Source organism: Centropristis striata, chromosome 4 (assembly GCF_030273125.1).
Source record: "Centropristis striata isolate RG_2023a ecotype Rhode Island chromosome 4, C.striata_1.0, whole genome shotgun sequence".
Lineage (NCBI taxonomy): Eukaryota > Metazoa > Chordata > Actinopteri > Perciformes > Serranidae > Centropristis > Centropristis striata.
This window is the reverse complement of record NC_081520.1, coordinates 43,029,167-43,044,267: the sequence shown is the minus strand read 5'-3', so window position 1 is coordinate 43,044,267 and position 15,101 is coordinate 43,029,167. Positions and strand designations below refer to the sequence as shown.

General features: G+C 42.4%; 1 protein-coding gene across 1 annotated transcript; it reads left to right on the top strand.

Annotated features, from left to right (window-relative positions):
* Positions 1 to 1,019: 1,019 nt before the first annotated feature.
* Positions 1,020 to 14,353, top strand: LOC131970755 (extracellular calcium-sensing receptor-like). Its single transcript, XM_059332178.1, has 12 exons — positions 1,020 to 1,329; positions 1,402 to 1,632; positions 10,611 to 10,770; positions 10,982 to 11,267; positions 11,434 to 11,520; positions 11,634 to 11,741; positions 11,938 to 12,104; positions 12,217 to 12,694; positions 12,787 to 13,017; positions 13,135 to 13,258; positions 13,353 to 13,825; positions 13,913 to 14,353. Exons 1-12 carry the CDS (start codon positions 1,020 to 1,022, stop codon positions 14,351 to 14,353), a joined length of 3,096 nt encoding a protein of 1,031 aa, XP_059188161.1.
* The last annotated feature ends 748 nt before the right edge of the window (positions 14,354 to 15,101 follow it).

Sequence of the window (15,101 nt, the reverse complement as noted above, 5' to 3'; positions counted from 1 at the left end):
GAAGAAAGTTCTCACACAGAGCAGGAGAGGCATCACATCCAGTAGGTGGTGCATTAAGAGCAGAGTTAATTACTTTAAACAACACACGAGGTTTATGACGATTCACCATAACAATATCAGCAAAATATTTTCTTTTTGCCTCTCTTACAGTGGATTGGAAATGACGCCAGCAATCCCTCAATATCTGAAAAGACACTTGTAGTTTGTCCTTTTTCCATTTTCATTCCGCTCTTCGACACTCCTGTCTGGCCATGCGGGTCGTTTCATTTAGCCAAGGCTCTGATTTAGTTCTCTGTTGCCTGGTCTTCAAAGGAGCAGCAGTGTCTATAGCAGTTTGACAGGAGTCCAGGAACCAAGAGTTGAGAGACTCATCATCATGCAGCTCTGACTGAAGACTGCAGAGAATTGAGCAGCAGTGAAAGAGTTAATGACTCGACATCTGCGAGCAGCAGCGCGAGGTTTAACTGTGTTACGGCATGTGATCCGAGAAAACAGCATCACAGACCTCCAGGTTCAGAACAGGCAAACCATGAGATAAAACCAGATCAAGTGTGTGACCTCGTTCATGTGTAGGCCCCAGTACACACTGCGTGAGATTAAAAGAGTCAATGATGTTTAAAAAGTCATTCGCCAAAGGGGTTTCAGGGCAACACACATGAATGTTAAAATCTCCAGCAATAAGGACCCGGCCATATTTTGGCATGGTATCTGCCAAAAAGTCTCTGTTATATTTGGGGGGCCGATAGACCACCGCACACAGCACCGTGTGCGGACGCCCCAGCTCAAACAAGCTGAGTTCAAAGCTGGTGAACGTGGATGACGGCGATAACTGTTTACATTTAAAGTCACTCTTAAAAACAGTCGCAGTTCCTCCACCTCGGCCAGACGTTCGAGGAGAGTTAAAAAAGGAGCAGTCAACAGGTAAAAGTTCTGAAAAGACACTGGACTCACCAACACTCAGCCAGGTCTCGGTAATAAACAGGAAATCCAATTCCTGCGACATGAAGTAATCCTTAAGGATGAATGACTTGTTCCCAAGCGATCTGGCGTTTACCAAGCCAAACCGGGCAGGAGCCGGCGGGTCAGGGCAGGCAGCGACAGGGAGACCCGACACAGAGGCCGCAGGTTCCCCAGATTCACTCCGCGCCGGCGGGGACAAGGAGAGCAGGTCCACGGGGCTGGAACATCCAACCCGAACCCGCCACCGGTACCAACCAGGCAGCAGCAGGGTCCACGGGGCTGGAACATCCAACCCAAACCCGCCACCGGTACCAACCAGGCAGCAGCAGGGTCCACGGGGCTGGAACATCCAACCCAAACCCGCCACCGGTACCAACCAGGCAGCAGCAGGGTCCACGGGGCTGGAACATCCAATCTGAACCCGCCACCGGTACCAACCAGGCAGCAGCAGGGTCCACGGGGCTGGAACATCCAACCCAAACCCGCCACCGGTACCAACCAGGCAGCGACAGGGTCCAGCAAACGTCGGGAGATACAAAGGCGAGGTCCCGCTCCATATCCACCTCGATCAGGACGCACCAACCCGGCCCTCAGCCTCACCAGACAGCCACTCCGCTCACCTCGACGGCGGTGACGTTTACGCCGCGGAGGTAGCACAGGAGTGCGGCAGAGGTATGACGGGATGTTCAGTAGGAAGGGAGACGTTTTTTGTCCGTTATACTCAAAGTTGATGAGTTGTTTGTCGGAGATTCTCAGGTCTAGCAGCGTTTGGCGATCATACACCAGCAGAGAGTTGACAGTATGCGAAACAAGTGATACAAGCAGTAGAAACACACACAACAGTCGGAGCATCTGACGGCTCGCCACACACACTGGCGCCATATTGCTTCAAATGAAATTAAAGAAGCTTTTTGTATTTAAGTACACTAAAGCTTTGCCTAAATTCAGGGGCTGAATCCCCTGAATCATCCTCTCCCAATGATAAGGTCAAGCATTTAGACACCCAAACTATAAAACTATACAAGTGTGCCTCATTAACCTGCAAAGCAAAAAAAACTTTTTTAACAGGCAGTTTCCCTGAAAGTGTTATTTTTTTTATTCTTCACTTGTTACCAAAGTTGCATCACTTCACATTACAAAGCAGTGATGTTCTATAGGTATATCAAAATTTGGACCTTAAATTAAAAAAAAAGTTTGGTTTGACTTCGCTGTGAGCCCGTGTGAGCTTTCTGTGGTCAGTCCACCAAAAGGCCACATAAGGGCTAAACTGGGTCCAGCAGGGGGCGTGCCGTCAGTAGAGCCACACCTATCCACAGTGTGCATGCTTGCTGGGACCTGGCTGATAATTACATTGACTCATATAGGCCCAAAAGCCTGAGTGTCACTTGACAAATAACACTGACATTTGGCCAATAATTTCTAATAATAAGGGGGCTTTTTCAAAGGCTGTTATCAGGCTGAAACTGCTCTCTGAAGGCCGTATGAATATAACAACATATGAAGGTGCTTGTAGAGGAAAACCTTTATTATGCCTCTGAACTAACCAGGTGTCAGAGTCGGACAGTTTGTGTTATACAGCCTAAATAAATGATGGATGGAGGAGAATCATTACTTAGTTTGTCAGCCCAGATTAACTGAAAACCCCATCGAACTTTAATGTCATCTAACAGATAATAGAGTTACAATATTGTGAATAAAGTGTTTCAATTATGTGAGGCATGGTTGTTGAGAAGTCAAATCCATTTAAAGACTCAAGGTTATTGTCTCCAGAAAACATAAGTTTCAACCCTTGCTAAGCCATTGCATTGTATATATAACTTGTAATTTTATTTTGTGTTATTATGAAAATTATGACACAAAGTACTTATCCTACATGGATTTTTTTTTCAATTATGTTTATTTGGCTTACAATTAAAACAGATGTGTGTTGTTTTAAGGCTACATGATAAGTTAACTATCTGAAGAAACTCTGGAGTGTTTTTTATTCCTCACTTGGGAAAATCCTTTGTGTTTTTAATAAGCATCTTGTGATTAAACTCTTAAATCATAATGTTAGACTGTGTTAATTAGGCCTGAAGTGCCAAATTTGTCACATTTAACCTAAAGATTTTATTCCCTCAGATATAAAACAAGTAAGCGTAGCCGATACTGAGTAATGATTCTGCTTTAGTCATGCTAATTAATGTGAACAGCTTGTTTTGAAAGAGGTGACATCACCTTCCATTAAAACTCAAAGTTAATTAATTTCCAACACAACACCTGGTGAGCTCCTGCTTCATAGCCTCAGGCAGAGATGTCATCAGTCGGAAACACTTGCTTGTCTCTGCTTGCCCAGCTGCCCCCTGTTCTCTCTCAGCCCCCGGGGTAAAAGGTTCAGGATGATACCACGACGCCTCCTCCCTTTCAGAGCATACACAATAACAAGCTTAAGTGTTTACCAATTGTGTATTTCGCTTCAGTGCATGTTGTTATTCACCAACAACTTCTTAAAAACTTTTCCAAAATGTCAAACTCTTGCTTTAATAGTTAGATTACTTTAAGTGTTTGTTTGTGCTTGTTTTTGTTTATTATTCTAAAAACTGTAATCATGTAAAATTCAAGTTCAGTCTACATCTCTGATTAAAGTAAAACACACCATGATATCATAAATTTATGGCTTACCAAGTAATATTTTGAATTTGAAAAAGCATACATTTCTTTACCGTCACAGAATACCAGCAAATCTGCTTAGCTTATTATTATTTGATATAATTAGAGGTCTTAGTCGAGTTTATACAGAGGTAAAGTAACATTTTTATCTTCCTGCACCAGATCAATCAACTCTAGTGTGATGTTTCCAATGGTCTCTGGGGGCTCCGCTGTCCCCCGGCTCGTAGCGAGATTAGCGGCGCTAATCACCGGCGTTCCGGTAGCGGGGCTATTAGCCGCTACCGGAACGCCGGTGATCTGGCTACGAGCCGGGGGACAGCGGAGCCCCCAGAGACCTTTCGCCTTTCAACTTTAGCTCTAAACTATTTAAAACACCATCTACAGCTAAAGAGAGTTTCGCGTCTGCTGCAGCCATGTTGGATCCATAAGAAAACTACAAAACTACAAGCTTCCGTCTGCCGAGTAGTAAGCGTCTGTGATTGGATCCCTAAAACAGGGCTAAGAAACCTCTCTGGTTGCCAGACCGCCTGGAGGTTCGAAATGAAATTCGAGCGCGCAAGGCAGTATGGGTATACCCAGGCTAAGTAATTGTTAAACGTTCTTCTTAATAAGGGCCATGGACAGGCCTTCACAAAAAAAAAAAGAAATAAAATAAAATAACATAAAATAGAATTGCAATAGCAAAATAAAATTGATACAGGTACTCAGGAAGGAGAGTACTATTCTACGCAAATGTCAATTTCCAAAAATCCCTCCAATACACCTTATGGGAGATCACAGAAAAAAACTTGCTGGAATTTAATCACAAAAACTTTTAGTTTTTTATGTATGTAAAGCATTTTACATATGCTATGGAGTTGCCAAATGATAGAAACATTTTGGAAATGTGCCATTGAATTAACCTCAAAGGTAATAGGAATTCAAACTGACCAGGACCAAAAACTATGGATTCTAGGGGACACAAGCTCTAGTAATGTGAACTACTACAAGAAATACTTTATTTGACTTGGAAGCACTGCAGTGAAAACATTTATTCTGGTTAACTGGAAATCTGAAAATTCACCACCAGTAAGACACTGGATTGATGAGCTTGTGTCTTACTGCACACTGAAAATATATTATACAGTGTGAGAGGGAAGCATGCAGCCTTTGGAGGAATCTGGGCCCTTCAAAGACATTCTGACTTCTCTGTGGTGGTGGGAGCCTTCCTGGAGCGACTTCAAATCTCTCTCTGCAGGCTCCTCTTGTATTACTTCCTCATTGAGATATTTGTTGTGAGTAGTTAGTTGATTTCTATAGATATGAATGTGTACAGATGGGTGTATGTGTAAACTGTTTATATAGATTGTGTTGGTGTAAAAATGAAAGGAAATTGAGAGTCTGAGTCTGAATGAGGGAAGAGGGTGGAGGGTGGGATGGGACTTTTTATTTATTCATTTATTTTTTAATTTTATTCTTCCTTGTTTAAAAAAAATCATTCTCCTTGTACGTGTGTTGTAAGTTATGCATTAGTGTATGTTCCTTTTGTAAAATATGACTTTCAATTTAACACACTGAAGATGCTTGCTATAAACCATAAACATACTGTAAGAGCTTCTGTTAATAAAAACAAATCTTTCTAGTATTTTTTGGCGATTGGATAACCCTTTATTGTCAATATACCTATACCTCTTCTGAATGCTCTTGGTCTCTACGGTTGTAAAGATGCATGCGGCTGTGCTTATCCTAAAGGTCACAACAGGTCATTCTATTCAGAGAGCTCAAGTTTCAAAAAATGCTCTCACTGCATTGAAATTGCTACTTTGGGGACGAACATCATCACACATTAATAAAATTGGGCTCATTCAATGCACAAGACTAATAATTTATGAAATGGGACTGTTAAGAGACTCTTAGTATGCAGAAATATTTAAGTACAATAGGCGAAATGAACAAACTGCAACAGATTGTCATGCCTGTAAAGAGGGACTTGTGGATACCCATAGAACCCATTTTCACTCAGATATCTTAAGGTCAGAGGTCAAGGGACCCCTCTGAAACTGGTAATGTCAGTTTTTCCCTCACTAAAATGTATCCATGGTTGGTACCAAGGTATTCCTCGTTTCACATGATACTAATATCTTACCTAGTAGTAGAGATACTAATATCTTACCTAGTAGTAGAGATACTAATATCTTACCTAGTAGTAGAGATACTAATATCTTACCTAGTAGTATATAGAGATGGCACAATGAGGACACATCCGAGTAAGATGCATGAATTGCCTCAACTGAGCAGTGGTTCAGCTGCTAGTTCCTGCTACATTTCTAAGCTTCTCACCCTATTTCTGAGGTTGAGTCCAGGCACCCTGCAAAGGAAACTGATTTGTCAGCTTGTATGCATGATCTCATTCCTTTGATCATGATTGCACATGGCCTTGGCTGGGGATCTGAATTGGTTAATTGAGAGCTTCAGGCTCAGCTCCCTGTCTGATTCAGCATCAACATTACTGATGACACAGCAATGATCCTTCTGTAGATCTCACAATCCATCTAATCCTCACCTGTGAAAAGACCCCAGAGTATTGTACTAGAGGCAGTGGCTCACTCTCAACCCCAAAGCATCAAGAGTTTTATCACAGAGTACCATGTTCAGGTCTAAGCGGTTAGTATAAGCTTTTCTTGGGGAGGCTGAGGAGTGTGATATCCTGATAGACAGAGCTAATCTCAAGGGATCCGCCCTATAACATCCAGTTGACTCTGTGGCAAGTGACAAGTCAACAAACAGCCATCAGCATCTCAGGGTAATTCTTATCTACTAGTTTTCCCGAGGTGCATTTATTAAGCAATGTAATATATTTAATTTAAAATGTGATCTTGGTTTCTAAACCTAACCATGTAGTTTTACCAATTTATAAGGGATTTTTAAGGTATTTAATGCAAAACATATTTTTTTCCTGAACCTAACAAAACTGTGACCAGCCACTGCTTTTCCCCCATCAAAACAGAAGGGACTTTGGCTTCTGCCTGAAAAGAAAAAAAAAATAGCTGTTGGGTTATCTAAGTACACGTTCGCCCAGGAAGTTGGAATAATGTTTTCAGACACAATCCTCTGTTAACTGTGGTTTCATTTTCATTGTGATATGTTTGGAAGAGATTTATTGATAAAGTTTTGAGAAGATATACACATATATATATATATATTTCTGTCAACAATAAATGACTGTCACAATCATTTCTACGGGAGCCCTGAAAGGCAAGGTGAAAAACATTTTTGGGGCATTATTGGCCAAAACAAAAAAGTGTTATCTCGTATGTACGAGCAGCATAAACAAAATGTTTTACCTTGTTAACTACAAATGTCTGTAAACTGTTTGTGCCTGGGTTTAACAGTGTCGATAAGGTCTGATTAGATGGAACCATATGGTGAAGAGACTGTGTGTTCCACATGGCTACTTAATATTCACGTCAGATGGCTGACTATGATCATGGTGTCAGCAGGCAGCGTAAACCTACCTAATGTGTATATAATGCAGCTGTATTCAAGACATGCCGTATATAAAATTAATGTAACAACAAACAGGAAGTTAAGTACACACTCGGGCATTGTTTGTATATTAGAGCTATGGTTCTAGACATGGCTGTCACACAGGAGGTGTGTGTGTGTTTTAACTAGCAGACTGCTGTGGGTTTCAGGTGATTTAAGGAGATAAACACAAGATCTACACAGAGCACAGAGCTGGAACTGGCTGTGAGCGGCTCACTTCACTACCTGCAGTTTAGTGGAGTTTAATTGCACTTATAGGCTATATTGTAACGTTAGTTGTCAAGTATGTGATGTGTGTGTGTGTGTGGCTGTGAGACTGTCAACATGTCTTCGCTTTGTGACAGGAGCTGATGTTGACTGTGTGGACAAAATAAGCATGTCCGCGCCACGCAGACACACGCCGTGGTCAAGTCAACCTGACAGCTAACGTTATAGCCTATTACGTACATACAAAATAATAAACAATGCTCAGAAAAACCACTTTGCCTCTTAGGGCTTCCATAAATTTCATGGACAGATGTAAAAAAATATATTTTATTCCAACTTTATGAGCGACCGGCTATTAACAATATATTACACATTTTCCAAAACACCAAAACAGAGAAATCAAATTTAGGCTTGAAAATAATTTGTTTTTATTATATTCTCCTTATATCTTTGTCACTAGGCCTTTTCAGACTGCATTGCCACAAAAGTCCAGCCAAAGTGAATTAACAAAATCTGTCAGCATTTCAGAACATTAATACTGATGCCGCGATGGTGTAATATTGGCGTTCATTCACATTCCAATACGGCATTGCGAAACCAAGTGGGAGGAAACGGTAGTGCCGTGTAACAGAGCAGTACATATACAATAAGCCATGGAGGAAGCGATTGAATTCATAACAATGATGGCTGAATAACTGCATGTCGTGCTGTTTCTCGCTGTAGAGATTCTACATACTCAAGCAAAGTTGTTCTAACTCAACATGCCACTCAACTCCTGACACAAGCTGTCGTCATCTCAAACCTTGACAACTGTAATGCCTGACGGGCCTGCCAGCCTGCACAGCGAAACCCCTTCAGATGATTCAGAACGCGGCAGCGTGCCTGGTTTACAACCAGCCAAAAAGGTCACATGTCATCAAATTCAAATCTCTAAAGCTCGCCTACAAAGTTGTCTCCGGTGCTGCACCCACCTACCTGAACGTCCTGATTCAGACATATGCTACCTCACGACCGCTGCACTCGTCCAATGAACGACGCCTGGCTCTGTCACTCCGTCATTCAAGGCGTCCAAACTCTTTGCGTTTTGTTGTTCCCCGTTGGTGGAAAGCACTTGCCAGTTCCTACCAGAGCAGGGGCGTCCCTCTCTACCTTTAAAAAACTCCTGAAGACCCAGCTCTTCAAAGGGAACCTTCTCTCCTGGACCACACAACAACTCTACTCCTTAAAGAATCGGCACTAGCACTTATTACTGCACTAATGGCTTTTATTGCACTATACCTTGATTGTTTCCCTTTTTCTGTAAGTCGCTTTGGATAAAAGTGTCTGCTAATTGACTAAATGTAAATGTAAATGTTCTGCATTTTGCCAAAAATGATTCGATTACTGTCCGACTCAAGTGAGAGGCTTGTTTCTGATGATACGGTTTTTATTACCGGGGTGTTGGTCGCACAAATAATGTACCGTCTTGCCAGCTCCGCTTGTTCCGATCGATCCCGCCTTGAACAGTATCGTCCCTGTAACGCCTCTGCTGCTACCTCAAAAGGCGGCAGAGAGCCGTGATCACCTGGTCCCCCCATTACCCCTTTGGCGCGTTTAGATTGCAGGTGAAGCATCACAAAGGCAAAAAAAAATATCGAGGCTTGAAACAGCAGTCTGAACGGGGCTACCACTAGCTCATTACTGTCTGTATCTCTCTGTATTGCTGTGTGTCTGCCTGCCTTTTTCTGTCTATCTTTCTGTCTTTTAGTCAGACTGAAAATTCAAAGGCCTAATAGAAGACAGTAAAACATCCAATACTCAGGGGCTTTAATTATCTTTTATCACTTGGTGAGGACAACAGTGATACAATTGCAATCTCCTGACTGTTCACTTCTAATCACCATGTTTTCAGAAACAATATCCCTCTCTCCTGAGAGCATAGAATCCCTGGAGTCCAAAATCTTGTTAAAAGCTTCCTTACAAGAAAAGGGAACAACTGGATCATAATACTTAGTGTTGTGTTTTAGGGCCCCTCTGTCCTTCCTCTTCAGAGTGTCACACAGGGACATATTAAACGAATAAGGAAACCTACAGCATATGACCTGAGGCGGCACAACATTCAGCATGTAAAATGATCTTTGCTGCACACTCTGTGGTGCTCTGTTTTGTAGCCTGCGGGGTTTGTCCTCAAAATGATACACACAACACCTTAATGACTCATTGATTTCACCATAATAACCCGTTTAGCCAGACAGAAGGATTTCTTATGCAAGAATAAGAAAAAGTTGGAAAAAGGACTGAAGGTTTTCAGAAAAAGTTACCTTGTCTTTGTAAGAAATACTGTAAAAGTTACACTGAATATCAGATAACACTCTAAAATAATATAATCATGATAAATGTACATTTTTAAATAATACAATGATGCATTTTATAGTATGTAAATCTTACGTCAATCATAGAGAACAATATTAATAATATTAATAAGGTTCTAATACTATACTTTAACTATAAAGTTTCCTCTCACTCAGTTCGCTGTGCATTAAGTTTGTTTTTGCATGTGTGTGTGTGTGTTTGAAAGGTGTACGGCCCCTTGTGACTTGGGTTGGCCGCCTGCCTCTTCACATCACTGAAGGGTGAGTTAGGCCCAGTCAGGCGTGACACTGTGACATGACACGGCTCGCGTCCCCGTCCATTATGGCCAAGTGCTCATTCCAGTTCATTGTTATTGTTGTTACTTACTGTGAAACTCTGGTCCCTTTTTCCCGTTGATCAGAAGCCTGGGGGAAATGTGGTCAATTTAACAGTTGTGATATGAGGCAGGTCGTATATATAGTCTGCAGGGCAGCATCTCTCATTTGACACTAGACTGGATTGCTTTTCTGTGTTAATGCAACAAGATGTAGCACTGGCAGTGTATCATTAGCCTTACCTGGTATGTAGGCCAAGGTTGATGATATGATGTTTTTTTACTAAAGAGTTTGAGTTAAAGATGCTTTTTCTCTCTGACTTAACAAGAAATTTTACATTTTTCTGTAGATAGTGAATTTGTCTAAATGGGCTCACAGTGTCTTGTTGTTTGTTGTTTGCTCTTCACTGTTCGCATAGATTATCCAAACATCTTTTAATGTAACTAATGAATATACATCGAGGGTAGATGGTGCCTTAGCTTTAAGAAAGGATGTGTATCTTTTGGAGGACAACAGAAATGCCTAGTTTTTCCTGGAGAAGGTCAAAGCTTGTGTCTTTGAGTCTCCTGTGGTGTGTGATCTTTCCATACAACTCTCACCAAGACCAGAGCCTACAGTGCAAACTGATCGCAGGGTCTATGTCCCTGCCTGTGCTGGAGAAAAAGGGGGACATCGTCTTGGGGGGACTCTTCTCCCTTCATGACATGGTGTTGGAGCCCAGTCTTTCCTTCACCTCTACACCTCCTCCTGCACAGTGCACCAGGTAAGCTGTTTTTTGTTCTTCAAATTGCTGTAACTGCAAATGTAATGTCTGCACACATGGCCACGCATGGAAAGAATCCTGTTCTCTGCAATGTTTTTTTAACTAAGCTGAGTGAAATAAAGTTCATTTTCACAAAGCTTCACACTCATAGCTGTGTTAAAAAATTAAAATAGCTTCAAACGTTGCCTCAAGACATCTTCTCTTCTTCCAGATTTAACTTTCGGACGTTCCGTTGGATGCAAACTATGATGTTTGCTATAGAGGAGATCAACAGAGATGGCAAACTACTTCCAAACGTCACACTGGGCTATAGGATCTACGATTCATGCAGTACACCCCATCAGGCTCTGAAGGCTGCCATGGAGCTAGTGGGGAGAGAGAAGGGTTCAGGGGTAGAAGGCATCTGTCATGGGACTGTACCAGCAGTGATAGGAGACGGAGGGTCTACACAGTCCCTCGTCGTGGCTCGTTTCCTGGGAGTCTTCCATGTGCCACAGGTCAGTTAGTCAGAGCTTCTCAACAACTGCGTTTGCTATGTTTCACTGTTGCTGTTGTCACTACAACAAGGGAGGGTCAACTTGAACAGTTTCATATGTATAGTGGCTTTAGTTATGCATTAGGCATTGTAAAATTAAATCACCAAGTGATTTTTTTCACATCCAGGTGAGTTATTTCTCCAGTTGTGCCTGTCTCAGTGACAAAAAGGAGTTTCCTGCCTTTTTAAGGACCATGCCCAGTGACTTTTTCCAGGTAAGAGGCAGCAGACACAGAGATGACTGTTCATGTGATGTAACCGCTATACATGTCCACATTTTCATTTCTCTCACTCAGTGTCTTCCTCTTCTTATCTTCCTCCAATCTAGGTAGATGCTTTAGTACAACTTGTTAAGCACTTTGGCTGGACTTGGGTGGGTGTGGTAGCAGGCGATGATGCCTATGGCCGTGGTGGAGCGAACATCTTTGCCGATGAGGTAGGTCAAACACCCCAAAATAAAGAATGTAGTAAGAATAAATTGCCATTTTGTCCATTTTACCATTAGACAGTGTCCCAGCTTTTTTTTTTTTTGTTTAATTAGGCTTGTAATTTTCATTGTTTAAATTATTGAACATATTGTGAACTTAAAATGAAGTGAGCTGTCATGAATCCCCCTCCTGTTGCTCTCTTAGGTTCGAAAGTTTGGCACTTGTGTTGCCCTTCATGAGGTTATCCCTAAAAACCGAGCACAGACCACCATTTCATCTATAATTTCCAAGATCCGCTCCTCTGGGGCTCAGGTGATTCTGGTGTTTGCCGTGGAACAAGATGCAGCAGCATTGTTTGATGAAGCTCTCAGGCATGGCACATCTTACAAATCACTTTTATTTATTTAGTAATATGATAAAAATGTTTTAGTTTGGGTGACTTTTTAAGTTTACTCATGGCAACTGCATATCTCTTTAATTTAGAGAGGGGCTTACTGGGATACAGTGGCTGGCCAGTGAGGCTTGGAGCACAGCTGCTGTCCTCTCCACCCCCAGAAAGTACCACCACATCCTCCAGGGTTCTATGGGATTTGCCATTCGGCGAGCACACATCCCGGGATTGCAGGACTTTCTGCTTCGCTTACATCCCTCGAGCCCAGATGCCCTTGCAGATCCCTTCCTGATACCCTTCTGGGAAGAGGTGTTTCAATGCAGCCTGGGTCTGCAGGCCGAAGGTCAGGAGCATAATGTTGAGGGTAAACCTCCGTGCTCTGGAGCAGAAGAGCTGGGAAATGTGAAGAATATCTATTCAGATGTGTCACAGCTAAGGATTTCATACAATGTCTATAAAGCTGTGTATGCTATCGCCCATGCACTCAAAGCTATGAGAAGCTGTGTGAAAGGAAAAGGGCCATTTCCTCTGCAGGCCTGTCCAGATGAGGAAAATATACAGCCGTGGCAGGTACCATCCTATATGTTCACTGATTCAGTCCGGGTTATGCTAAAACATTATTTGTAGGTCTTGCTAATACTAGATGCATTTCCTTTCTTTAGCTACTTCATTACATAAAACAGGTGGAATACTTGAACTCCTTTGGGGATGAGACCAAATTTGATGAGAATGGCGACCCTGCAGCCATGTATGACCTTGTGAACTGGCAGCTGAGACCAAATGGAGAAATGGAGTTTGTCACTATTGGCAAATTTGATGAGACGACCACAGTTGTAAATCAGAAGCTCCAGATCCAGGAACATATCATTGTTTGGAATGGCAACAAAACCACAGTAGGGATCTCAATTGAATACAATATTTTTTGTTTTTTAATTGCATTTTGTGCAACAATATTTCCATTTTCTGACTGTGTTATGACCAGTGTAGTATTTGTTTCCCCATTCGCTTAGGTTCCCTTGTCAGTATGCAGCAGCATTTGTCCCCCAGGAACCCGGAAGGCAATCAAACCTAACTTCCCTGTCTGCTGCCATGATTGTGTGGTTTGCACAGCTGGGGAGATTAGCAATCAGACTGGTGAGGAAAGGCTAAATTATGTTTGAGAATCTGACCCACAGTTGCAGTAGTTATGCCGTGGTACAGCATCTAAGGCTTCTTTTCTTTCCTTTAGATGCCATAGAGTGTGTGCGCTGTCTGCCAGAGTTCTGGTCAAATGCTGAGAGGACAGCCTGTATCCCAAAAAAAGTGGAGTTCCTCTCCTTTAGTGACACTATGGGCATCACCCTGATGGCTATTTCCCTCATTGGGTCCTTCTGCACCTGTGTGGTGGCCTTCATATTCTCCTGTCATAGACTCACCCCGATTGTCAGGGCCAACAACTCTGAGCTGAGCTTCCTGCTGCTCTTCTCCTTGACTCTGTGTTTCCTGTGTTCTTTGACCTTCATCGGCCGGCCCTCCGAGTGGTCCTGCATGCTGCGACACACAGCGTTCGGCATTACTTTTGTCCTCTGTATCTCTTGTATACTGGGGAAAACTATAGTGGTGTTAATGGCCTTTAAGGCGACACTTCCAGGCAGTAATGTAATAAAATGGTTTGGGACTGTACAGCAAAAGGCATTCATTACTTTTTGTACACTGGTCCAGGTAAGGATGTGTGACCTTTTATGTGCTTTGAATAGTTAAAGGAGCAGTAAATAACATGTTTAATGTATTAGATGTATTCTTTTGCAGGTAATTATCTGTACAGTGTGGCTGGTTGTCGTTCCCCCAACTCCACGCCAACTGATGCCACGTGAGAGCTTTATCATCATTCTCTTATGTGACGAAGGTTCACCCATAGCATTCGCTCTCGTTCTGGGCTACATTGGCCTGCTGGCCTGCATATGCCTTATCCTGGCCTTCCTAGCAAGGAAACTCCCAGACAACTTCAACGAGGCCAGGCTCATCACCTTCAGCATGCTCATTTTTTGTGCCGTGTGGATAGCCTTCGTTCCTGCCTACATCAGCTCTCCGGGAAAGTACTCCACAGCCACGGAGGTGTTTGCTATCCTGGCCTCCAGCTATGGACTACTGGGCTGCATCTTTGCACCAAAGTGCTACATAATCCTACTGAGGCCAGAGAAGAACACATGGAAACATCTGATGTCAAAACCTGCCACTGTCAAATATTAGGACTTCATCTTTATTCCATGCACATTTTTATGGCTCTTCCCCAGATTAATACAATAGATATTCAGTGTGATATATGCAAGTGGTGGCAACATTTATCAACCTTCTGTCCTTGAATATGAACATATACATTTACCACTAGATGGTAGTAGTGTGCTGTTATTGCTGCACTCACCATGCCCCATCAGCAACTATGCAACCACACACCTTTATCCTAATCGATAACTTTCCCCCAAAGTCTTTTAAAATGTTCCTGCATTTTCACTTTTATAATTTCAATTCTAACCTTTGATTAAGTTAAAGATCTGCTTTCACTTTATTCATTCATTTGGCCAGTGGTGTAGCCCAATCACAAAAACAATACAAAGACAAATCAGTGATGTTATCCTATGAACCCTTATATTCTGTTTCATCACCCCTGTTCAAGGTAATAAGAAAAACAGGAATAACTATACTCTTTCGGATCAAATTGTTTCATTTTTCCAGCACGACACTCCTTTGACTTTCTTAGAAATGTGAGGGACAGCTCATTGAATGGGATTTGGCAGCAGTGTCCATACTGATTTGACCTGAGATAGAATGATGAGGCCCAGGGTCTCTGAGGTATGCTCTATGGAAATCCCAGCTGTCATTGGTTAATTAAACCCTCATACTCCAGAGGCCTTTACATATAAACATCACGCCTGGCTGTTCCCTATAATAACAAACTAAAACGTCAAGACATTTTCCGGCTCTCCACAGCTGCTCTCAG

Excerpts from the sequence above, each read along its gene's own strand:
- LOC131970755 (XM_059332178.1), top strand. The coding sequence starts at position 1,020 with ATGAATGACTTGTTCCCAAGCGATCTGGCGTTTACCAAGCCAAACCGG. Across the intron at positions 1,330-1,401 it reads CCAACCCAAACCCGCCACCG|GCAGCAGCAGGGTCCACGGG; the intron begins GTACCAACCAGG and ends GGTACCAACCAG. Across the intron at positions 11,521-11,633 it reads TGCCCAGTGACTTTTTCCAG|GTAGATGCTTTAGTACAACT; the intron begins GTAAGAGGCAGC and ends CCTCCAATCTAG.